We start from the raw sequence: 25,421 nt of genomic DNA, 5'->3' as shown, positions 1-25,421 counted from the left end.
AACTATAAGTTCCATCTGAACTAACACGGCTGTAGGAAATATGTGTCATGCCTTAATTCCAAACAAGATACTTCACGTGTTATTCTCCTTAATATAATCACATATACTACATATAGCTTTCTAAACTTCAACCTCAAATTATCCACCAGCAACAATTTCATCTATTGAAACTCATCCATAAATAGTACTTCCTCTAGCTCATAGTTTAAAACGGTGGCAAGCCTTGGTAGCTAACTCCTTTTGACTCCTGTCATTACTCTGTTCGTCCTTTCATACTTAATACTAGGTATGCACTTACTGTCATTCTCATATCAGGAAATTATGTATGAATTTGTGCCTACCAAACTCTCAATAACTAGGTCTCCTTGACTCAGTTTCTGTTCCTTATATAACCTTCTAGAACCAAAAGCACAAGCTAAACTTGAAAAGAAAGAAAATATCCTCTTATATTCAACTACACCCGATTGTCATATTATAACGTTTCACCTAAGTTTCTTGGTCTTTCTCTCCAAATTTCATCATCTCCTAGCACAATTATGCTCTACCTATAAGGTATCATCTGCATGAACCCTTTACCGTACCATTTTCCTTCTTGACATAATATTTTATAATTTATTAACTTTACTTATACTCGACCTATGATTCATATCTATCATCGTTTTTATTGTGCCCTTAACTTTTGTTGATTCCTGAAAGATTTCTCTCACTAATAAATTCTTCCAACACTAATTCCACCCTTATCTAGGGTCATTAATTTGATCCTTGAACTTTCTAGTGATTTATAACCATCCAGACTTGTCACTTTTCGTTCTACCCCTACTATTGTCCTGTCGTTATTGCTTCACTACAAAGTGATTCTGTTGATCACACTAAAAATGTTTGCCTGACATTCATAACGAACCTCTAACTACCTTCTCACTATCTCAAAAGTCTAACCTAAAACCTATGTGTCATTATCTATCATTCTTTTCCTCTCATCATACCTATTTGATCCCTTAGACTGGCTTTTATTCAACTTACTGCTTACTAACTTCTCTTTCTCTACCTATTTAGGTAGTCCGCAATACCATCGCACACCTTCTAACATTTACTCATTATTATTGTATTCCATACCCCCATCACTTTTCTCACTAATGTGGTCCCATTTTGGGTTTTCCATCCTTGTCATTCTCCTTGCCAAGAATAACACTTAGCCTATCCTATATCTTAACTTTGTTCCTTTTATTATACGCTCTTTAGGTTGTCCTTTCATTTATTTCCTTTGTCTTACCCAAAATAGAACTTGACTATTCTATCCCTGGTTCCATTCTTCTTCCTAACATAATAGCTGTACTTGCTAACTATATCTTTCAGAGTTTCTATCGCGTTATCATATGTCTGTGCTACTCAGATTTGGTCCTTTGACCACTCTAGCTAGTACTTCCACTAGAATTTAGATTATATTGCATCTGCAATCAATTGTCCAAACTTTCATTCTGCACTTTCTTTATCCATTGGCCTTCTGTGATTTATCTTCACTAATTTATTACTCTTAACACTATTATAATTAGATTATACTATTGTTTTGAATAATTTGAAATTAGAAAGGAACTCAAAGAAATTACTGATCATACTTTTATTGTATGATCTCTATTCTTATCATTTAGCTTACATAATACCCTTACCACCTCGAGAACTGATTCTGTAGTAATTTTATTTATTTGTCATTATTATTATTATCCATGTTTACTCAATTCCAAAACTTAAGATTTCGGGCACCCAAACCCGTCATCCAATTCAAAGGATTTACATCCATCGTGATCTGATTATATATGATTCCTATAATGGAACTTGTATCCTCTCCAGGATACCCGAGCCAACTACTCTCTACCACACTCTACAGTCCCATCTGGGACACTATTCCATAAGTCATCATTATCAGTAATAACCTTCGATCCATTCTGAAAAGATAGGACTATATCCTAACTTGCTGCAACAAAGGTACTACATTTACTACCTTGCCAAAACCGCGTCAAATTAATGACTCTCTTATCATATCATAGCTTGTAAATCATCAATTCATAGTTCCAACCTTCCCTAGGTAGTAGGGTTGTACTTTATTCCTTACTGATACACACAAGGTATACTATTCTCACTAAACTCTAAGCAAAACGTCTGTCGTACTACAAAAACGATCCAAAATTCCATACTGAAGACTAGATGATCTCCCCCTATAAGTGTCACCTTTACTTGCATCTAGTGCGAAACCTCTGGTCTGATGGCAACTCTTAATGCAACTCTAGCTTATGCTAGGGTAACTGAGTCACTGACTCTAGTTATCACCCAACTGTGACCTTCGATATTCTAGCTCTAGACTCTTAACCAGGAGTTCCCAACTTCTCTGCAGATATAGAACTTTGTTCTGGTATTACTGTACCAAAACAGAGACTGCCTGCAACATCCTCATCATAAGCACTACAGGGAGGTACGCAGCTCTACACAATAATCTCATGTCGGTACTGTAATCTGCAGCTTACAGAGCAGACATCGAGAACATTGTATAGTTACTACGATACGTCCTGACCGACTAGGTCTCCTAATTTCTTATCTCTCTTTAATCTTCTATTATCATAAACTTATTCTGACTGGGTCATCCACTGATGACTGCTAGCAGTGGTATCCTCATCCTTATCTAGGGCAACTGTACTTTCAAGACTCACCTTTATGTACTCGTGCCTTGCACGAAATGGGCACACCATTTAAACCCATACAGACAAAAATATAACATTTCTTGGAGTACGTATCCTCATGATAGACCTCACATGTCTACTAACTCTATTTCACATTTCTGTGTACTCCACGAAAATCAAGACACTAACTGAGGTAATCTTATATTTCCCGAGGTATAACGTAGAATCTAGAAACAAAGAATTACAGAAAAGACAAAACAGAATCCTATACTCCGCATGTAACATCCTAACAAGACTCTTTTTACACTCCCAAGTATATTCTTTCCCATGAATCTAGAGCCTAAGCTCTGATACCAACTTTGTCACGACCCAACCTATGGGCCGGACCAAGACTAGGACAGGCCACCTAAAGCCCCGAGGCCCGTAGTAAGCCTAACTGTTCATTTACCCAATGCTGAGGCCCATTTGGGCCCAATTTCAAGAAAACAAACGGACAGAGTCCGGCCATAAAATGGACTTACCAACGGGGAGTTTTTGACTCACCCGACCTGTAAACACAATAAACAATCCATTGGGGAGCTCAGCTCACCCTCCACATACTCATCAACATAATAATAAATGGGAGCTCAGCTCCCTCATCCAATCCATCAAAACAGACTTAAAATATTAAGTTTACAGGTCCAACATGATAATAATATTACAGACCAAATTCAAATAATTACTGCTAACACATGCGGAAATTCTAGGAGTAAATAAAATTACACAAATATCGATAAACAACTGCAGTATAAAAGCGAGTTAACCTGCAATAAAATATCCTCCTGCGGCTGTAAAAATTTTTGAGCAGAGTGAGCGTTCGACTCAGAGAGTAAAATATCAATTTTAACCATAATCTCTATAACTATCTAAAACTAATGCACCCTGTAGAGTGAAATGCAACATCCACATCATTTTCACATCATAACATCAAAAAGGAAATTTGGAGCACTCACACACCCTGTAGTATCAATCATAACATATGGGAGCTGATCCCTATCTGACTCTCTTAAATCCAACTGGTGCGGCCAATTACTCAAGCTCGGACTTCCACTTAATAACCAAATCGAGGGTCCCAGCGAATTACTCAAGCCGTGACTACCCCTCGAAGGATCGGGTCCCAGCGAATTACTCAAGCCGTGGATCGCCTGGCCCTATCCATAGTCCACACCACATCACACGCACGCCAACGCACGCACACTGCTCCAAATTACCACAACAACATTCATGGCACATTAACAGTTATGAATGCAACATAATTCGTGCCTAGAGTTTAACTACATAAATATATGCATATAAGTGATGCATGGGCATGCTGAACATATAATAATATCGAAATTACAATTAAAATTAATATTTTACTCACAAACTTGACGACAAATTCTTGTGGGTGGCGGAGGAAGAAAGGTCGGCTCACCTGACAATTACATTACATCTATTTAATAAATTTGACTCAATACAAACAAAGAAAAAGATCAAGTACGTCCTAAGTCGTGCCGAAAATCCGGCAGAATCTTCCCTATACCTAGGACCTACCCAACCTGCAAAAGGGCTAAAAAACGCACTTCTATATTCACAATCCATATATCAACAGTTCAATCATATCACACAGCCCCTCCTGGGCCCATCAAATCAATCACCCATCACAATACGCAAAATTTCAATTTAGTCCTTATTATTGATCATTTTTGCAAAAACTGCTCAAATAAGCTCTAAAAATTATAAAACTCTGCCCCGCGGTCCTTAGAAATATTACTAAGCTATTGCAAAAAGAATCGTAATTTTCTAAGCTACCACGAATATTTTATGGATTTTCAATCCTATTTAAGCACTAGAAAATTACGAAAAAGAAAGGTTCGGGTTTACCTTTGCCGATTCCGACTTGAGAACGCTCGGGATGCCTGACAATGGTGGGGTAGCCAAAACCTCGATCCAATTCGGAGACTTTTCCGGTAGCTGGTCTGTCTGGCCAGAAATTCACAGATCCGGACAACTGTCGAATTTCCGCGAATTGAGGATACCTACACGAAGCCCAATAATAATATATAAAAAATCAGGGGTGTTACAACATTGATAGTAAAAGAAACTTAAACGATGGATGTGCATTTACAGTGTAAGCACAAAATAACCCATGCCTTTATTTTTGTTCAGAAATAACACAAACACCCCAACCTCCAAAACACCATTCATGCAATTAAATTAGAGATTTCAATATATAAAAAACTTACCCTTTCCCTAATGTTCTTCAAGGTTAGACTCAATTTCAGTAGATAATCTTTGTACTCAATCAAAACCCTAAGAGATTTTTTTTTCCCCCTCAAGTTAGAAGAATGAACTATGCTATTATTAACAAACTTAATTTCTTAGGCTTATATATAGAGCAAAATACGATTACTTTTCTTATTTTTTCACATATTATATATTTTTTCCTTATTTGTCAATTTTTGTCCACATGAGCATATTAATCAGAACCATGTCAACATTTTTAAACACGTCATCGTGCTTGTCCGTCATGTCCATTGGTGTCAAAATGTTACAAAATTAATAAGGTATGGTGTTAAATGTTGACAATAAAAAAGGTCAGGGGGCCAACTAACCTTTTGTGTAAAGGTCAGGGGCCAAATGATATATTTGGCCTAAGAAAATTGAGATGGGAACATAAGAAAGATGGCCAAATATTAGCTTTTTATCATGTGGTATACCTTGTGTATTGTATTGTTTAGATTGACTAAAATGACAAGATTGTCTATGCTATCTAGAACCAATCTATTTAATTTTTCTTTCAGATAGTGATTGAGGGGTCAACTTGATCCATATTAAATGTGAATCAATGGGGATAGTATGGTCATTTCATATATAAAAATTAAGTCAATTTACTAAAATTCCCTTTAAACAATTTTCATGGGAGAATGTAAGGGTTTGAGATTTTAATTTCAAATTATGTTTACTGCATTTATTGTAGCTACAAGTTCCCACATAAATTATAGTCTCATTTCATTACTCTCTCTCTCTTTCTTGTTCTTTCTATGAAAAGGAAAGGACCCATAGAAAACAAACATTTGAAAAGACCATGTTTTTTCAAGAGTAATCTATATGCATCACTTATTCTTGTTTTGTTTAATCGTACAAAGCAAATTTTCTTGCTCTTGTTCCCCTCTTTTCTTTAATTATACCACAATTTTCTTTTTAATTAAGCTTTTCACATTTAGAAATAGAATTCATTTATGTAAATTAAAAAAATGATTTAAAGATAAAAAAATATTTTAATTTAAATGTGTCAATTAATTAATATTAAAAAACAATACAATAGATATTACTTTACTATATATGAACAAATGATCAATTTCAATTTAATTTGATCAAATTGATTCAATCAAATTAACAAGATAAATTGATTAAATTGACTTATATGATAATATATAATTAAGTAATGTTATAATTTCAAATGAATTCAATTGACTCAATTAAAGGCTTAGTTGAGTAAATTATATGATCAATGTAATATGTCACATACTCAATTGATTCAATTTACTAAATTATATATTCAATTAAATTATTTAAATAATAATTTTCACAATTGACCCAAAATATATATGATCAATGTGATATTGCACATAATTAATTAATTCAATTTACTCAATTAAAAATACTATTGACTAAAATATATAATTAATATGATATGCCACATACTCAAATTGATTTAATTGACTCAAATATATATTCAATTGAATCAATTAAATGATAATTGTCATAATTGACTCATATATATGATTAATGTTACATTACACATAATCAATTAATTCAATTTATTAAATTAAAGGCTCATTTGATTAAAATATATGATTAATGTAACATGTCACATACTCAAATTGATTCAATTGTCTCAAATGTATATTTAACTAAATCATTTAAATAATAATTGTTACAATTATAATTTATTATTGTTTGATAAAAAAAAGAATAAATAAATGTAGTTGGAGGGAAATTGTAGAAAGAGGGAAGAGTAAAAATGGAGAGAAACTTTACCTCCAAAAACATGAAGGATAAATAAGGTATTCCATATTGTTGGGAATCCATTGATCCACATTAAATGTGGATTAAATTGATTCCTCAACCATTTCTCTTTTCCTTCATTTTAATTAAGATTATAAACCAAGAAATGAACAAATTTCACTAGACATGCATAGTATATTTAATATTACCATTTGAATTATTATTAAAAGAAAATCCCCTTATATATGTTAGTGATAGAATGTTTAAAATTTAGTTATATAAATTAAACCCAACAGCTTTTTAAAAACTTTTTTTTTAAATTACATATAAAATGATATTTAAAAATAATTCTTTTACCACAACAGTCCAAATAATCGGAATGGTAGATTCTCAACTTATGGAGCAATACTGGTATAGTTTACTTTAGCAGTTTTTTTTTTTTTTTTTTTCCTAGAGATATATCTAAAATTGTCTAAAAAGTGTTCTCCAATCATCTAATTTTAATAATTAAAAAACTAGAATACAATTAAATTTTAATAATTGACATTCAATAAATTAACTTCAATTCAATAATTGGCATTCGATAAATGGTATCTCAAGGCCTGAAATGTAACACCATTATAAATATTCTCAATCAATATGCTAGTAAAAAAAAGGCTCTAATAATTACTAAAATAGAAAATTTTATCTTACTTTTTTTTTAAATCTTTGATAAAAATTCAAAGGTTCGATTATTAAAATAAAGGCAAAATGATGACAGCAAACGTAAACTTAGAAATGATAGAAGACTAGAATTTACAACACTAGTTGAAATATACACATGATCATTCCTACACATTACATAAACTTACACATGCGTGATCCACTATTACTTAATTCAAACAATGAAAGGCATTGAAACTACATTTAGAAACCTACACTACTTGAAGGATAGAGCAAAGTGATTGAATGAAAGTGTGTATAAGGAGAAGAATAGCCGCAAACATAGAGAAGCTAGCCCAAGGAGTACTGAAATAATTTTGCCACAAGTTTGCCTTCCACTTGTGCCATGAATTCCTGCCATACTCCTTTAGTTGTTCAGCGACAATGGAAAAGTAGAGGCAATTATGGAAATTGTACTCTCTTCATCAAGCTTATGAAGAATTGTAGACAGATTCATTTTTCCATAGATAAATTTCAATATATTCCATTTGAACAAGTATTTCACATCTTCAAGAGTACTCACAATCGTAGCCATTGTGCATATGTATAGTCATTTACAAAATAATCTTAAATATTCCAATGACATTGTTCATAGTCTTAAAGATTTCTAAATAAAATTTCCTGTGTGATCTCCTATTGCTTGTGGAATTTCCAAAATCCCATTGTTGAATGTTATGTCTAACAAATTTTTGCTTGAACTTGACTTAAACTTCACTCCAACTTGATGGAGCTCTCTCATATTTGGTTCATTCAGCATTCTCAGTTCCTTCTTTGAATTCTTTAATTTTGATGGTTGCTGACAAATTCTGAAGAATTACATAAAATGCTCGTACTTTAAAGAGGTCATGTCTCTTCTTCCAATTATCATCTGCCAACCATGAATGCCATCTCGTTTTAATTAAATTATAGATAAACTCTGACATGGAACATCATAGATGGCCCTTCATGATAGCTTAAACAAATCCTCAAAAGTAAAGAATGGAATTTGATTTTCAAGCAATGACATGTCCCTCTTTATATCAATAATTAACCATCATTTGTTGAATATACGATAATTGCTACTCCAAAAGTCTTTAAAGAAGGCTTTTACCAAGAGCACAATAATGAAGGTGGCATCTAATAATGCCATTTTCATAAAATCCTCAATACTAAATATGATGATTTGTGCATAACAATTACATAATCTTATTTCACCATTCATAATAAGTTTAATACAATCCTCCATACTCACCTCGCTCCATTCTAGAAAATCATGCAAGTATCTTATTTTATGCTTTTTCATTGCCTTCAATTCTTCTTTCCCATAGTGAAGGGCCCAATGGAGACTATTTAAGGAGTGTAAGCTTTCTCATTTAATTTGCGAACTCGCATAGGTACTCTAAAAATACAACATTCGTTAGATAAAGGTTGCAAGATTTCCATCTCATTTCTCAAGGACCTTGTTAACTCCATCTATTCACATTTATGTGTTCCACTGTGAGATTGTTAATATAACCAATCATATAAGAAATAACCAAACGATTTTTTTTTTTTTTTTTATAAGCCAAATACAATAAGAATCTTGATCATATGACATAAGGCCAACAAATATAGAGCCACTTTTCAATGATAAAACACAAAAACACAACAAAACAATTAATTAGATAACAAAGAACTATATAAGCAATTAATTTGTAGACTCATTACTTAGCAAGGTGATCGGCGAAATGATTTGAAACACAATAAAAGGAAATGAGTGGAATAAGGCTTCATAGATTGTGGCCTCTTCTCTAAAAAAGGAAAAGAAAAGAAAAGAAAAGAAAAGAAGATTTGCAGGTCTCCAAGGCTTATTCTCTTCACTTCTGGCCAATATTCCAAGAATGTAAAAGACCAAATGACTATAACATATGCTTTGATTTAAACTACATGCAACATGGACAACAAAGCAAAAGTGACTAAATAGAATTGCAATTGAAAACCTACTATAATATTGGTGGATGAGTTCTGAAGATATCGTGAGGACAGAAACTTAGGGCCTGTTTGGCATTGCTGTTGAAACTGCTGTTGAGAAAATTAATTTTTTAAATATTCTAGTTAGAAAGTGTTAAAAAATAATTAAAAATTAAATTTGATTAGTTTTAGTCATAAGAACACTAAAATAATAAAATAACTTTTTCCAAACTATTTTTCTCAACAGCAACTAAAATTGTGCTTTTATTCAAAAAAGCAATTTCAGACTCTGAAACTCAATATCAAACAGGGCTTTAGTGATAAACCCAGATAATACATCAAGAAATGAGTGGATTTGTGCCAAAGACAATCAATCTATCCTCCCACTTTGAACATATATGGAAGTGTGACCCTATTATTATTATTATTATTATTATTATTATTATTATTATTATTATTATTATTATTATTAAAGTCTTTCAATCATTTCATCTTACTAGTATTTTTTCAATCTGCATTCCACATTGTATATACTTGTTCTACGTACGTGATTAATATTCTTTATATGTAATTTTAGAAAAATTTATATTCTAATTAACTAGTAAACATTAAAACTAATAGAAATTTTCATTAAGAACAAGTATAATAATACAACAAAAACAAGAAAAGGAATTATAATGAGAATTCAATCTCATAGTCTTTTTCTCTTTTGTATCACACGTTTTCCACATACTGTAGTAATTCCTCAAATTTGCTGGTGTATTCATCAATGCTCATGGTTTCAATTTGCCTAAGCTATTCAAACTCAATTATCTTCAACTCTCTAGTACTCTCTGAAAATGCCCATTTTGTAAAGTTAATTACAAACTGCTGCTAGGTCATGCTTTTCACTCTATGTGCCATGTGTCCCTGATAACATTCATTTGCTCTTTTACATTTTAAGGTAAAACCAGGCATCTGTATGACCTTATTATCATCTGCTCCTAACTCATCCGTTGTTGCCTTAACTGCCTTCAAATACTAAAATGGATAAAGGGTGACATACTGTTCTGCGATGGTTGAGCAGAGAGCTCATTGGTCTAATTGAGACGTTTCCTTAGTCATCGGCTGTCTTGTAGAAATTATAGATCATAGAAAACACTAGGTGCAGTGGTGTTTTCTCTTATCCTACAATTTACCTGCACGATGTGACATGATGTGATACTAATTTGATTGGCATTTTCTAATGCAAATTGCAAATCATAGAAAATGTTTTATTGTTTAAGCATCTTCCCTAGAAATTGCTTTTTCAATTGCTGTTTTATTGAGCAAACATTACTTTTTAAATTATTTTAAATTTACATTAGTTTGGTATTTTTTTTTTCTTTTGACATTATCATTATAAACTCCGCCTAAGTAATTTGCACTTAGCCGGTCCCAAGCCCGGATAAAGGAGGAGGTTTGCGGTAAGTGACAACCAGCGTAAAAATTTCGTCACACTTTATGATATGGATTCAAATGATATAAACGTTGGAGCGTCCTCTACTTACGACGCGCTACATCAGAGCCCGGGTGTAGTGAGAAATATGCAAGGATATAGAGCATTCACCCAAAGCGACACGCCATGCCAACGCCCGGGTGTGGTGTTAAGTGAGCAAGGGTTCCCACATCATGGACGGGTGTGGGTAAAAAAGTTAGTCCATAGGACAGATAGTAGAATAGATAGTGGAACAAAACACAAGATAGACATAGAAAACAATAGAATATATCATAGAAGGAGACCAATTAGGAAGGAGCAGGATAAGAGGAGGATCAGAGTTGGTACTTGGAATGTTGGATCACTTACAGGAAAATTAATGGAGCTTGTGGATACCTTGGAAAGGAGAAGGGTGAATATTTTTTGCATTCAGGAGACTAAATGTGTAGGAGAGAAAAGTAAGTAAATGGGTAATTCAGGGTACAAACTATGGTTTACCAAAAAGAAGAGAAACAAGAACGGAGTGGGCATAATCATAAACAGGACATTGAAAGACGCAGTAATAGCTGTGAAAATAGTAAGAGATAGAATTATACTAGTAAAGCTAGTACTAGAAGGAGAAATAATAAATATAGTTAGTGCTTATGCCCCACAAATAGGACTAGACAGTGAGAGTAAACAAAAGTTTTGGGAAGATATGGATGATTTAATGCAAAGCATACCGAATGAAGAGAATGTTTTCATTGGTGGAGATTTGAATGGACATGTAGGAAGTGATAGACAAGGTATGAGAATGTTCATGGAGGTTTTTTGTCTTGGCAGTCGAAATGAGGAGGGAAAAAGCATCCTGGATTTTGCTATGGCATACAACCTAATACTAGCAAATACCTACTATATAAAAAGAGAGTCACATTTAGTGACTTTCAAAAGTGGGTAACATAGAAGTCAAATCGACTTCCTCTTAACCAAGAAGACAAATAGAGCTCTATGCAAGGATTGCAAGGTCATTCCAGGAGAGACTTTAACAAGTCAATATCGATTGGTGGTCTTGGATGTCAAGTTTAGGAACAATTCAAGTAAGGTCAGAAGAAATAGTGTAGCTCGAACAAAGTGGTAGGAGTTCAAAGGAGTAAAGCAAGTGAAGTTCAAAAATGAGCTTCTCGAGTCTGAAGTATGGAAGCTGGATATGGAGGCCAATGATATGTGGATACAGATGGCATCAAAGATTAGAGAAGTGGCTAGAAAAGTACTTGGAGAGTCTAAAGGATATGGACCACCTTCAAAAGAGAGATGGTGGTAGAATGAGGAACTACAAAAGGCAGTGAAGAGAAAAAGGGAATGGTATAAGAAATTACCTAAATATGATAATAATGAGGCATATGAACAGTACAAGATAGCAAAGAAAGAGGCAAAAAAGGCAGTTAGTCAAGCAAGAGCACAAGCCTTTGAAAAGTTATATGAGAAACTTAGAACTAAAGAAGGGGAGAAAGATATTTATAGATTAGCAAGGAGGAGAGAAAGAAAATGTCAAGATCTCAATCAAGTTAGGTGCATTAAGGATAAAGAAGGAAAAGTGTTGGTGAAAGATGAGGACATTAAAGAAAGATGGAGAAATTATTTTAATTATCTCTTTAATAATAGTCAAAATGGTAATAGCGTGAATATAGACTATAGAACAATAGAAAAGAATGTGAATTATACTAGAAGGATTAGATCTTTAGAAGTAAAGGAAGCACTTAAGAGAATGAAAGTGGGTAAAGCCTGTGGACCCGATGAAATACCAATTGAAGTGTGGAAGTGTTTGAGAGATATGGGAGTGGCATGATTAACTAAATTATTTAATAAGATTCTAAACTCAAAGAAAATGCCTAATGAATGGAGGAGGAGTATTTTAGTACCTATTTTGAAAAATAAGGGAGACATACAGAGTTGCTCAAACTATAGGGGAATTAAACTCATGAGCCATACTATGAAGTTGTGGGAGAGAGTTGTGGAGCATCGACTACGTCATGATACTTCTATCTCTCTCAATCAATTTGGTTTCATGCCCGGTCATTCAACTATGGAAGCAATCTTTCTCATTAGAAGCTTGATGGAGAAATATAGGGATGTGAAGAAAGATCTACACATGGTTTTTATTGATTTGGAGAAGGCTTATGATAATGTTTTGAAAGATGTCTTATGGAATGTGTTAGAACAAAAGAGGGTATCTATTAGGTACATACAAGTGTTGAAAGATATATATGAAAGAGCAACTACTATTATGCGCACAGTGGGAAGGGACACAAGAGATTTTCCAATCTCAATTGGATTATACCAAGGATCAGCCATAAGCTCTTACCTTTTTACATTAGTTTTAGATGAATTGATGAAACATATACAAGAGAGTATTCCTTAGTGCATGATGTTTGCAAATGATATTGTTCTGATAGATGAGACACAAGAAGGAGTCAATAAAAAGCTAGAGCTTTGGAGAAGTACTCTGAAGTCAAAGGGTTTTAAGTTAAGTGAAACGAAGACAGAATACATACATTGCAAGTTCAGTGAAGGCCAAACTGGTGATACGGAAGGAGTTAGTTTAAATGGAGTGGTACTGTCCCAAAGTAATCACTTTAAATATCTAGGCTCAGTCCTTCAAGTAGATGGGGGATGTGAAGTGGATGTTAGTCATAGGATTAAAGCCGGATGGTTGAAGTGGAGACGTGCTACGGGAGTTTTATGTGATCGTAAGATTCCCAATAAGTTGAAAGGAAAATTTTATCGTACAGCCATACGACCGGCTATGTTATATGGTAGTGAGTATTGGGCACTGAAAGAGTCGTATGCGTCTAAGATAAGAGTTGCAGAAATGAAAATGTTAAGGTGGATGCGTTGCGATACTAGACTAGATAAAGTCCGTAATGAGATTATTAGAGAAAAGGTAAGAGTGGTGCCAATTGAAGATAAGTTGAGAGAAGGGAGATTGAGGTGGTTTGGTCATGTGAAGCGTAAACATACGGAGGCTCTAGTTAGACAAGTAGAACACATTAGGTTAGAGGATAAAAAGAAAAAAAGGGGTAGACCTAAATTGACTTGGAGGAGAGTAGTACAACATGACCTAGAAGCGTTACACATTTCTAAGGATTTAATCCAAAATCGTTTAGAGTGGAAAAAGTGAATTCATATAGCCGGCTCCAAATTTTTGAGATAAAGGTTTAGTTGAGTTGACATTATCATTATAATAAACTGTCAAAATCTAACTTTCTACGCTGGCTGGATCAGGCAAGCATGAGATGTTCCAAAATCCATCAACAAATCTAATTTTAATGGCTTATTGACAATAAAAAAAAAAAAACTTTTGGCAATTTTATATATCTAATCATTTTAATCTTGGCAGAATTTGCCAAAATTTTATTCAAATTTTTTCAAATTTTGAGAACTTGTTCAATTTTTTTTTTTTGAGAAATTCTTTTATTATATTTTCTGGCTGATCCAAATTTACCAATACTATCAACTACTTTCATACATACTTTATTTTGACATTCATTGTGCATAAAAATTTTTAGTCATTTGATCAAATTAGATTTTAGTCACACACTCTCCTTACTACTACCAAATTTTGTCATCATTTGATACTTCATAGTTAATATGAATGTAGTAATATTGGATGTTCAATAACAACTATAAAAACTTTTAAAATAAAGTTCAAAATTCGATTGAAAAATATATTTTGATGGTAAACTATAAGCATTTCCTAAACCACTGGTTTAGATTTGATCTATTTATGTTTGAGAGGCCTATTATGAGGGTAAAATGCTTCCAATAAGGATTTTCTCCATTTATAAGGATCAAATTATTGACCTTACTTAAAAATATAAATTTTTTTACCACTTGTACAAATCACATTTGTACTCGATTTTAATATTTATTCAAGTAAAAAAAATTAGTAGACGTCATTGACGGACAATCGTTTCAACTATTTAATTCCACCAAACAACCTTTCAAGTGAGGCCACTGGGTACATCTCCTACTTCCTCACAAGTCAGATTTTTGACAAATTTTTATATTAGCATTAGTTTATTCAAATTCGCGCATCACTAAACCAAAACCTCATTGATTTTGGTAGTTGTATTTGAGTGAGATTATTAAACTAAATCAAATTTCAATAATTTTAGCAAAAACTTAGTGAAGTTTAGTTACTGATCTGAAACTTCAATGACAATAATTGATAAAACTTGCAGCTATGCACACACGAAATCGAATTGGACTACCACTTTTTTTTTTTTTCTTTTTGCCCTTTCCCCTCAAAAACTGTTCTTAAATATAATTTTCAATCCTTTATTACCTTTTCATTTTTCTTTTCTTTTGAGAGAGACAAAAATTACAAGTGGAAGCCGTGGAGCCAACAGCTCACTATTGAAAAAAAGAAAGAAAAAGAAAAGAATGAACCCAGATGGAACTTCCCACCAAAGAGGGAAAAAAAAGTTAAAAAAAAAAAAGAAGTTTACATTTAGCTCATAGAAGACTGATTTATCTCTGCTCGAGTGGTAACTGGTAAAAGTTAGCTTAGAAGTTGATAAGGCCATGTAGGGGTTATCGTCGCCAAGATCCGTCGACTCTCAAGGGCGTGTTTCACCTGTACGAGATGTGTTCTAATGCTGTACTCCTCTACCTGCTTGATGGCAAGAAAAGCAATCAAATATCATCCAAGACATGCATGATAAAGGAGCATTTTAAAACAATAAAACACACTTTATAAAGCCAAAACACAACACTTTTCTGCAAGCATGCTGATCAAGCATTCACATATTTTGATGAATACGCAAATCCAAAGGTACACGCATGTCCACAGACCAAAAAATAGTTAAAAGCAAACACACACACACACACACACACACAGAGAACTTTTCTAGCAATCTTTTGAAGCAATGCAACTAATTAAGAGACTAATATAGGCCATCAAATCTGATGGACATTGCAGATTAGCCACAAACATGACATGGAATTGCAACCAGACAAAGGACTATAGAACATATGACGGGATAAAGAAGCAATTGACAGCCTGTATTTTGACCCGATCAATTTAAATGCCCAACCAAGTTAGCAATGCCATTCCTGAACCATATCAAATAAATGAAATGATCAAGAACAAAAATTTAACCTCCACTGGATTGATACGGCAAAGATAGAATGCTACTTAAACAAACTTCACAGGGCAGGTATTCTTATAACCAATGAATTCGCTGGATAATTCCAGTTTGCACTTACAAGAGTGAGCGACTCAAATCTTAGATCAAATAGACCTGACCTACTGCCACCCAAATGGCAAACATATTGAAGCATGCCAGCATGCCACATCAAATGTAATACATGAGAGAACTTTCCAAATCCATGTAAATGCATAGTATAATACTTCCCACTGGGTCTAAATTAGGAGATAATTTAGACTTCTCATGGGGTCTTAGGGTCATTTTGGAAAATTACAAAATTATATGCCTTTGGACTTGGTTGTTATGAATGAATCAAAAGATTGGGATGGGTTGTAATTTTAATAAAGGATTGTCTTAATATGTAATTATGACCAAACCTCAAGGACTTGGATATAATTGCTTAATTTTATGATGCCTAATGAATGTAACTACAGCAATAATTATTCTGAATTGTGTTTGTTTGATTTCCTATCAAAATGTGACTTTCAGGTTGATTATCTCACAATCTTACAAGTTACCATGATTTTAACAAAGCTGATGCACATTAATGAAAGATATCTAATCAAGACAATTACTGCTTCATTGCATCGAAGTGCATAATTTTGTAACTCCCCTTCTCCATCCCACACCCCCCCAACCCCCAAACCCCCACCCACCCCACCAAAAGCTTTTGAGTTTTGAAACCATGTATCTCTATTCTCACCTGCAAAGCTGCTGTTGAAGCCAATAGAGCTTCACATTCATCAAGCATAGCTTTCTCTTCTGCTGCTACAACAGCAAGCTCATAAACTAATTTATTCATCTCCTCCACCTATACCACAAGAGTAGAAAAAAAAGTTGAGCATCGAGAAATAAGCATAAGATATGCATATAATTATTGGCAACAACAATCCGCAGCTTGTATAAACACTGGAAAGGCACAGGATATGAGGTTCAAACTCAAACTGCTGTTAAGAATCTTAAATCATGAAATCACATATGCCCTTGTAGAACAAGGAGGAAAATAAACAAGGCAAGTCAATGCACAAGATGTCATAAATGAGAGCAATTAAAATAAGGAAACCTAAGAAAACTCATCAAACAACTGCGGTTTATTTGATGCATAGAACAACAACATAATAAAGTACTGATTTTTTGTTTTACAACTTTAACTTCACCATGGAAACCTTTTTAAGCTTCTCAATGCAAAGGTTTACATTATCCAAAAAGACACATTTTGCAAATGAAAAACAGAAATAGAAGTCCTAGACATGAGTCTCCTTATATCATCAAAGCATTGCCATGTGTAAATTAAACATTTATGTAATTACTGATTGTTTCAGAATAATACCATGTCATTGGCTTATATCGAAAGTAGACTTTCAGCAAAATACATATGCCTAAATCTTTTAACTTTTTCAAAATTGTATCTTCTTGTATAAGATTCAACTTTTTCCAGTTGCATGCAATTGATGGCATGGAATTGGTATGAGAACTGGAGCAATAAAATTTCCCAGTGTTTAACTGCAACTAGCACCTCAAGGTTATCAAGGTTCTGTTGCTGGAATTTATGCTTCAAAGGAGCCAGTTTTCTGAATGACAGTTATGCCATGACTCCATCTGGTGTTCCACACAAACTCAACCAAATCATTTGAGATGGTAAAAGCAAGGATCTGTCTAAAACTAAGTAGGACCTATGTGTGAAACATTCTAACGAGTTTCAATGTTTCATTAGGCCCTCAATACCATCCGCATGGCAGCATAGACAATCTCATATTCTTTTGCGAATATTAACTTTTAAAGGGCAATTATGTCATCTAAACAACTGATTTATTCTCAAATAAACATTTCCAAAACAATGAAGAAAATCAAGCATTATATTTTATCAAAACATGAAACCCTAATATCATCAGAATTTGAAGTCAAGAGAAGAGCTCTCCAGCTAAGATATTCTAATGAAGCAGCAGTGACATGGAAACCACAAACAAAATATATCACTTGCACCTATAATATTAAATTATTAACACCCTTCAAATTGCATGTTACTAAAATAAATTACGGTTGGCTCTACAAACAATCAAATACTCACCAAAATCTTAAACATAGAGTTACCCCTATAGTCTATCAATTGTAACATAGTAATTAATTCCAGAATCACCAAAGAAATAATTGCATCATGGCGTGACAAGTGTGGTCCCAAAAATGGTAAACTAATAGCTCAAGGCAGAGCAAAATTCACTGCTTTACATGTGAATTACAATATGTCAATATATATATATATATATATGAGTGTGTGTGTGTGTGTGTGCGCGCGCGCATGTGTAAGAGAGAGAAAGAAAGGGAGAGATGACATGTATATCTCACCCTTGAGAGTAAAGAACAGATGGAGGATCCCATTGCCTGCATCACATCCACAGCTGAGCAAATAGCAACCTTCAAGAAGTCTATATCTGCCTGAGAAAAGTATATATATAATAAAGATGCCAAATTTTTGTCTCTTCAAAAACCAAACCCAGTTATCTTTTACAACCAAAGATACCTGTGCCCCTCCAGTCACTGGAATACGAAGAGTGGTTGCCTCCAAATCTTCCAAAGCCCCAGATAACGAATTTAAATGCTCTCTTTCAAGTAAAGCCCAATCATCTAGGTGTGCCATCTGAAATAACCATAGAAGCAATTAGATTATGGCTAACTAATGAATTGACAAAACAAATAGAAAATAGTTGTTTTCAAAATAAAGAAGGTTTGAAAACAGAACAGAAGTTTATAAGTTAACTCTTAAAGAGTAGTACTTCTTGACAAGAACATTTACTTGCACAGAAATATTCTCTCTTTTTCTTTGGATTAAGCAGCATTAAGGATACATCAGAATTTTCATCATCAGCAACTTCATCCTATAATTTTGGACAGCTAACCTGTTGTGATAATAGCTATAATTTTCTGGATCCAGAACCAGCTCAGAGCCCTGCTCAAATATACATCATGATTTCATAGAATAATGGCATCCTGTGCAGTGTGCACACTCTGGGTTTTTCAGATGATGACCAACAAAAATGCTTGATTACACTTGTTTGTTTGTATACAAAAGTATAATTCTACAGATGTTCAGAATAAAACCATTGCATAATATTCAGAACTACAATTTGATTATGCAAGCAAGATGCAGAAAGTGAAGGATGGTGCAGCATTCCACAGATGACTAATTGCCATAAAATGTCTCCAAGGGTGAGAAAACAAATTTCACTTATTCCAATCTTTACCAAAAAAGTAGAAAGAAAAAAAACCTATTCAACATAAATGACCTCAACAAGTAGATAAAAATGTTAATATCCTAATAATACTGGTCAATTAAAATAAAATCATGACTGTCGTCCCCTTCCAGCTGCCTCAACCCATAACATTTTTCCTTTCGGTCAAATGTTTCTTCTCTCATCACCTCTCATCAAATCTAGCATCCCTTATCCATGGATGCTGTTGTTAGTCTCCAGAGACTCCAATTCACTCAGCAAAGGCATCTTAGGCAACTTCACCACATAACGATCAATCAGTCAACAATTAATTCTGTCAGCTAATTCTACTTGAATTAAAAATTACAAAAGTTATGAACCCAATAAACCTTTTCTATTCCTTTCCTCCCTATTTTTCTGATTATGCAAGATCCTCTCCATCTGCCAATCCAGCTCTCCCTCTCTCTCTCTCTCTCTAAATTTTTTTTAAGCTAAAACTTCTGCCCATTTGATGGCTCTTACCTCTTAGATTACGAATGACTTCAATACTTAAACCATTACTTTTAATTTGCATTAACTGCTGCCCAAATACTCTTCCAATGTGTTTTCAGCTTCACCATATGTTTCCTACTTTACTATAATTGGTTGTTGCTTGGGCAAATAATAGGAGGAGGAAGTTTGAGAGGAAAGAGTAATGGATTACAGGAGAGCAGTAGGGAAGATAGAGGATTCAAGAGAGACGGAATATTCAGTAGGTAGTTATAGTAGCTTTAAACAACTGGACGTAGTCAGCTGTAGGTAGTTATTGCCAGCTGGAGGCAGTTCCAGTAACTGCAAACAGTTACTATTAGTTAACTAATCTAAAGAACTATAAATAGGAGGAGATATTTCTGCAGTGTTTCATTCCATAATTTTCAGAAATAAAAGATTACTTTCTTCTCTTCCAAATCTATCACTTTCTCCCTAATTTCTTTCTTCTCTTCTCTAAGTTTCTCTGTAACTGCTCTGTTATGGTTCCGAAACCCTAACATTTACGTGATTGCATCATAACAACCATGTCAAGGTTATATCTATTGGTTTTATGTGAAAGAAGAAAATACTACCGTTATTCTTCATATGACTAAATCAGGTGCATATAGCAAAATTACATGCGATAGGAGAAAAACAGAGTTGACTAGATTGTCAGAAATAAATGTGCAACCATTTATGCAGATGACTCCAAAATGAGACTAGTTGCTAATATTAGTCTACAACAACTTGGAGATTAAGAATCAAACCTATTTGTTTGCTATAAAATGTGTCCTTAGATATAATTATTTGAACACCTATCAGATTTAATTTTACTAGTCTACTGTTACAGCTGGCAGGATGACAGCTCCGGTTCCCAAGGCTTCCAAGTTATCAAAATCTCCTTGCCTCTTGTAATATCACAAAAGATTTTTGCAATGAAAATTGGAGAACTCTGAACAATGCTAGTTTCGATTGGTAAGATTACGCAAAATAATAATAATAATAATAATAATAATAATAATAATAATAATAATAATAATAATAATAATAATAATAATAATAATAATTTGCTGACCACAAGTACATCTATAATGATGATGCCAATAACTGAATATCTCTATCAAACCTGAATGCAACCAAGCATGAATAGTGTAAAACATCCAAATCCATATAAAAGAGTTCGTGTACTCTAATTCTACTCCTCTGCCTCCTCATGGCCCCCCTCGTCCCAACTTTTCTCCCACCACCCAACCCCTAAATTGCTAGATAAAAAAGAAAGGAAAAAAGGAAGAAACAAATAAATAAATAATAAGGATTGGCACAAGATTGATGTAAAAATCTACTCAGGTGATTGATGTAAAAAATTAGATATTGCTGCAACAATACAATGCAAAGAGATTTTACTTGATCATTCAAAACAGCAATCAGCTTAAGCTCTAGCTTCAGCTGTTGGAGATTGATCCTCTTCCTGATTACTGAATCCCACAGCTCTAAAGTACTGGTCCAAACATTGCACAGAGTTTTCTGCACCATCCAAGAAAGTTCAATGAAATTTAAAATTTCATAGAAAGGAAATTCCATTCCAGCAGCAATGTTAACCACTAAAAAATATTCTGCACTACATATGAAAACAATACCAGAGTCAGGGTTTATTTATATTCAATGTAGAATAAGTGAAAAGCAATTTAATCAAACCATAAAGAGAGGTGCATTTTAACAACTTAGGGGATATTTTCTGCAGCAACAATCTCTCCACTTTTTATAATTTTTTAGGTGTGTGTATATATATATATATATATATATATATATATATATATATATATATATATATATATATATATATTCTACTTATCATAATAATTTCTACTCAGGCACGCATGAAAATGTCATCAAAAGCATCATGCTGTTGAGAAACGATTTAAGAAAGATAATTGAAAAATTCAGGAGGCCTACGTTTAGAAAAATTTAAGCTAGCTTGAAATGCATGATACCCTACCTCTGAATTTACTTTCTGAATATAAAGAACAGTCTCTGCCCTGGCATTAGCAAATCGCCACTGCAAATACCTATTGTATAACTGCCGTATCTGATGAGCATCTTCAACATAGCTTGCACCTTTTTTCCCTTTCTTAAAATCCACTATAAAGCTAAGCACTGAGCTAGAACTATTGGATTGACCAGAGACACTTGATGGCCTTGTCCGAGACGGGCTGAACCCTCTAGAAGGAGGAGTGGATGGCCTAGCACGAGACGGACTGGCACCTCTACTAACGGAGGTCCCACTTGGTGATGGAGGGCATGATCCATGGGTACGCAAGGGCTTTAATCTAACTGGAGGAATTATCAAAGACATTCTATCTGATAAATTTGTTGCAACAAGCTTATGAGCTCCGGACGCCTGCAGTGGACTATCATCTGCAGGATTTGCCACAGACACAATCCTGCCAATATCTTCTAGACATGATAATTTTGCAGCATCACTAGCTGATTTTTCTAGATGTTTGATGCTACCACCAGGCAGAGACATTCTCCTGAGTGAAGATAAACCAATTCCAACTGGTATGGATAAATCTTTCACGCTCTTATCATTGAGATCTACACTTTTATTCAATGAATTAGAAGATAACTTGCCACCTAACCTACTAGGCCATCGATGCTGATCAATCAATCTAGTATGTAAGCCATCTATCGGTTTAGCATTCTCTGATTGATCCTCTATATTCTTCCCTTTAAGAGGACTCCTCTTTCTTTCGGGCGTAGGCTTCCGTAATCCAGCAGGTGTTTCAACCTGTTTATGAGCCACATTTGAAGATGGCCGCAAGGTGCGATCAGAGGAGCTGTTACTGACTGTTTTTTCCTTCTTGCTGATAGGAATGGAAATAGAATCGGATTGAAAGGAAACACTAAGACTTCTCATTGTAGAAGGCCATAAACTCTCTGGCAACCGGCTGCCCGTACTTAGTCTTCTAGACGGCAGCTGCATATCAACAAATGAATCATGAACTGGAGTAAAGGGACTCGAGGGTGAAGTTGGAGTTGAAGGGCGCCTCCTCTCGGCTGATTTCGCTCTTTTGGGCACCACTTGGGGAGTTGTAGGCAGTGTTCTCGATAGGCTTGGTGATGCACAACGCCTAGAGACAGAAGGTGTTGGTGATTTGTACCTAGAACTAACTTCCCTCGTTCGAGGGCGGCGGGCTGCGGCTGCTGCATTGCCGTTCCCTTCAGCTGGAACCAAGGGAGTTCTTGGTTTATCCACAGCCGTGTGCCTCTGTGATTCGCATGCATCCATCAAACACTGTCCGAATTAGACAACATTGGTGGATTTTTTCACATAATTGAACCAAATTTGACAGCTTAGGCTTTCATGTATTCCACATTAGAGGTCGAATCAAACCAACTGCACAAAAAGAAGATACTTTTCCCTGCAATAAATCTGCCACGAACAAGAAAAAGTAAGATAATACAGAATGGCAAGAAAAAGCAAAGAACAAACCAATCAAAAAGAAAAAGGAAACCGAAAATTCAAAAGAGAGTACATCTTTCGAAAGACCCAGATCTGATAGAGGATGAATTTGAGAATTAAAACAGCTAAATGCCAATGGGTACTTAATTTTCATTAAGAAAGAACCAAGTCCAAGTTGATAAGACCATGACAAAGAATCTAGGCAATGGTGGTGATGGTGAAGATAATAAAAACAACATCAGATTTAGATGGAGTTACAGAGAAATCCGAAGAATACCCCCAACGTGCTTTAACGGTCATCCATACAGTTTTTTTTTTCTTTTTTTTTTGGGTTGCTGGTAATGAAATGCTGGGTTAAGGGGTCCCCAAAAGAAAATGTGAATACTAGAGAATAGACTACAGCAATGAGAGTGAAAGAGAGAGAGAGAAAGATAAGAGGGTTCTTTTATTTCACAATTTTTTTTCCCTAAAATTTGCCTTCTGTCCCTCTTTGCCTTTTGTCCCTCTCACGGGACTCCCGTGGTCGGCTGGGCTGGCAATTGAGGTTTCACCTAACGGATTCCTTGCCTAGACTCGTTTACCCAAATTTCTCTCGCCTAGACTCGTTTACCCAAATTTATAGTGAATCAACTATCATATAACCGGGTTATGTTAACCCCGCCCTTCCCCTTTTTTTTTTTTTTTCTTCAATCACTGCCCTTTTTTCATGATAGAGGATTCAATTGAGGTGATTTCAAAGCTTACAAAACAGATCTTTCTCTATCTGTCACTAAAAGTGTCACAAATAAATCTCATATAGGTAATTAACTTAAGTGAATAATGTCGATAAAAATAAATAAATAAATCACAGTTATTTATGAATAAACTGGAATTGCCATTTAATGAAACAAAGATCTATCTTGAGATCACAAAATAAATATCACAAAATAAATATCAACCTTCTTTTAGCTGGTTTTCTTCCTTTGTCATGTACTTGAATTTAAATATGATAAAAAATGCATTTAAAAATAACGTGATTTTTTTTTTGTAATTGAATAATTAAAATATTTGAGTTGCAGGTGCTAATATTCTAGGGGATATGGGTAGAAACATGGAAGACCACGTGCAAGCAATATCATATTTCATCCCTAAGAAATTAACAGTATAATTTCCTATCATTTTATAGAAAAATTATGAAATATCAAATTGCAAATTGAATCAATTCCCATTTTGACCAGAAGGAAAATTTTCAATTTTCCCATATAGGAAACGAAAATCGATAGCATGTTAAAAGCCCACAGAGGCAATGTTTTTGAAGTTAAAAAGGAAAGTGGGGTTTTAATGAAGAATCCATTAGCATAATAAATGCTATTTTGACAGGTTCATGTCTGTGATTTTGACGACACGTAAAGTGATCAATACTGTTCATGTAAATCTCTCTGTAAATTCCAGAAATGGCAGAGAAGGGAGGAGAGAGACGGATCATCGAATCAAACATGGTTTTCATATTTTTCAAAAATAAAATTCAATTTTGGATTATTCGGAAAGGATATTTCCACAATCCTCTATGTTTTGAAACAAAAAATGAATCTACTTAAAAAAATCAGTAAAAAAGAAGAAATAAAAAAATTGAAATTTAAGGAAATCTCTCACCTCAAATGACGTTTATAGATCAAACTGTTCTTGGATCATCAAAACCTAAAAATTTTTGCTACCGATCACTTTGTATAATTCTCTCCAAATGTCTCTAATTTCTCAAAGAATATTTCAAAACTCCCATTGAAAAGAAACCGTGGAGGCTGAATATACAAGGCGTCGCCGGAAGAGGAGGGAGATAGAGAGATCAGACAGTGATCAGAGATAGAATATCGCGGCGGAGGGGGGGGGGTGGGGGGTGGGAGAGGAAGCGGCAAGGGATAGCGATTAGATTTTTCTGGGGAGACAGAAAGAGAGAGAAAGAAATTGGCTGATAAATAATATTAAAAAAAAAAGAAATGTTTTGAATATAATTTGAGGGAAACGGTTTTTCAGTTGAGAGAGACGTTGTTTTCGCGCCACCCACTTACAAATAAGACTTTCGTACGCCATTACCATATATATATATATATATATATATATATATATATATATATATATATATATATATTCGTTTTTTACTGTTAATATGTTCTTCGTTTGACCACTTTATCCCATAATTTAGGAGATTTTATATTCTACCGTGGTGATTTTATGTAGAATAATGAAATGGTAAATTAATAAAGAGCAAACGTATATACACACACGTGAGGT

At 34.2% G+C, this 25,421-nt stretch overlaps 1 protein-coding gene and 1 pseudogene across 4 annotated transcripts; both read right to left on the bottom strand.

Annotated features, from left to right (window-relative positions):
• Positions 1–7,612: 7,612 nt before the first annotated feature.
• LOC131172169 (UPF0481 protein At3g47200-like) lies at positions 7,613–8,852 on the bottom strand (annotated as a pseudogene).
• Positions 8,853–15,078: 6,226 nt separating this feature from the next.
• LOC110662041 (AUGMIN subunit 8) lies at positions 15,079–25,005 on the bottom strand. Of its 4 annotated transcripts, none has more exons than XM_021820906.2 (7): positions 24,786–25,005; positions 21,687–23,123; positions 21,095–21,214; positions 18,493–18,609; positions 18,318–18,407; positions 16,678–16,785; positions 15,079–15,436 (listed from the first exon to the last, which is right to left on the bottom strand). In XM_021820906.2, exons 2-7 carry the CDS (start codon positions 22,977–22,979, stop codon positions 15,326–15,328), a joined length of 1,839 nt encoding a protein of 612 aa, XP_021676598.2. In that variant the 5' UTR covers positions 22,980–23,123; positions 24,786–25,005; the 3' UTR covers positions 15,079–15,325. The 4 variants fall into 4 exon arrangements, with proteins under 4 accessions (XP_021676598.2, XP_021676599.2, XP_021676597.2 ...); XM_021820907.2 differs by lacking the exon at positions 24,786–25,005 and adding an exon at positions 23,431–23,764; XM_021820905.2 differs by lacking the exon at positions 24,786–25,005 and adding an exon at positions 23,227–23,763.
• Between the last annotated feature and the right edge of the window lie 416 nt (positions 25,006–25,421).

The sequence above is a fragment of the Hevea brasiliensis genome, chromosome 13 (assembly GCF_030052815.1).
Source record: "Hevea brasiliensis isolate MT/VB/25A 57/8 chromosome 13, ASM3005281v1, whole genome shotgun sequence".
Lineage (NCBI taxonomy): Eukaryota > Viridiplantae > Streptophyta > Magnoliopsida > Malpighiales > Euphorbiaceae > Hevea > Hevea brasiliensis.
This window is presented reverse-complemented; position numbering and strand designations above follow the sequence as displayed.

What these genes read in the sequence shown, in the direction of transcription:
- LOC110662041 (XM_021820906.2), bottom strand. Translation starts at nt 22,979, where the DNA reads ATGGATGCATGCGAATCACAGAGGCACACGGCTGTGGATAAACCAAGA. An exon ending in TTCAGAAAGTAAATTCAGAG is followed by an intron (nt 21,215 to 21,686) that starts GTAGGGTATCAT and finishes TGGATGGTGCAG; the next exon opens with AAAACTCTGTGCAATGTTTG. An exon ending in TTGCTGTTTTGAATGATCAA is followed by an intron (nt 18,610 to 21,094) that starts GTAAAATCTCTT and finishes TGGTTATTTCAG; the next exon opens with ATGGCACACCTAGATGATTG.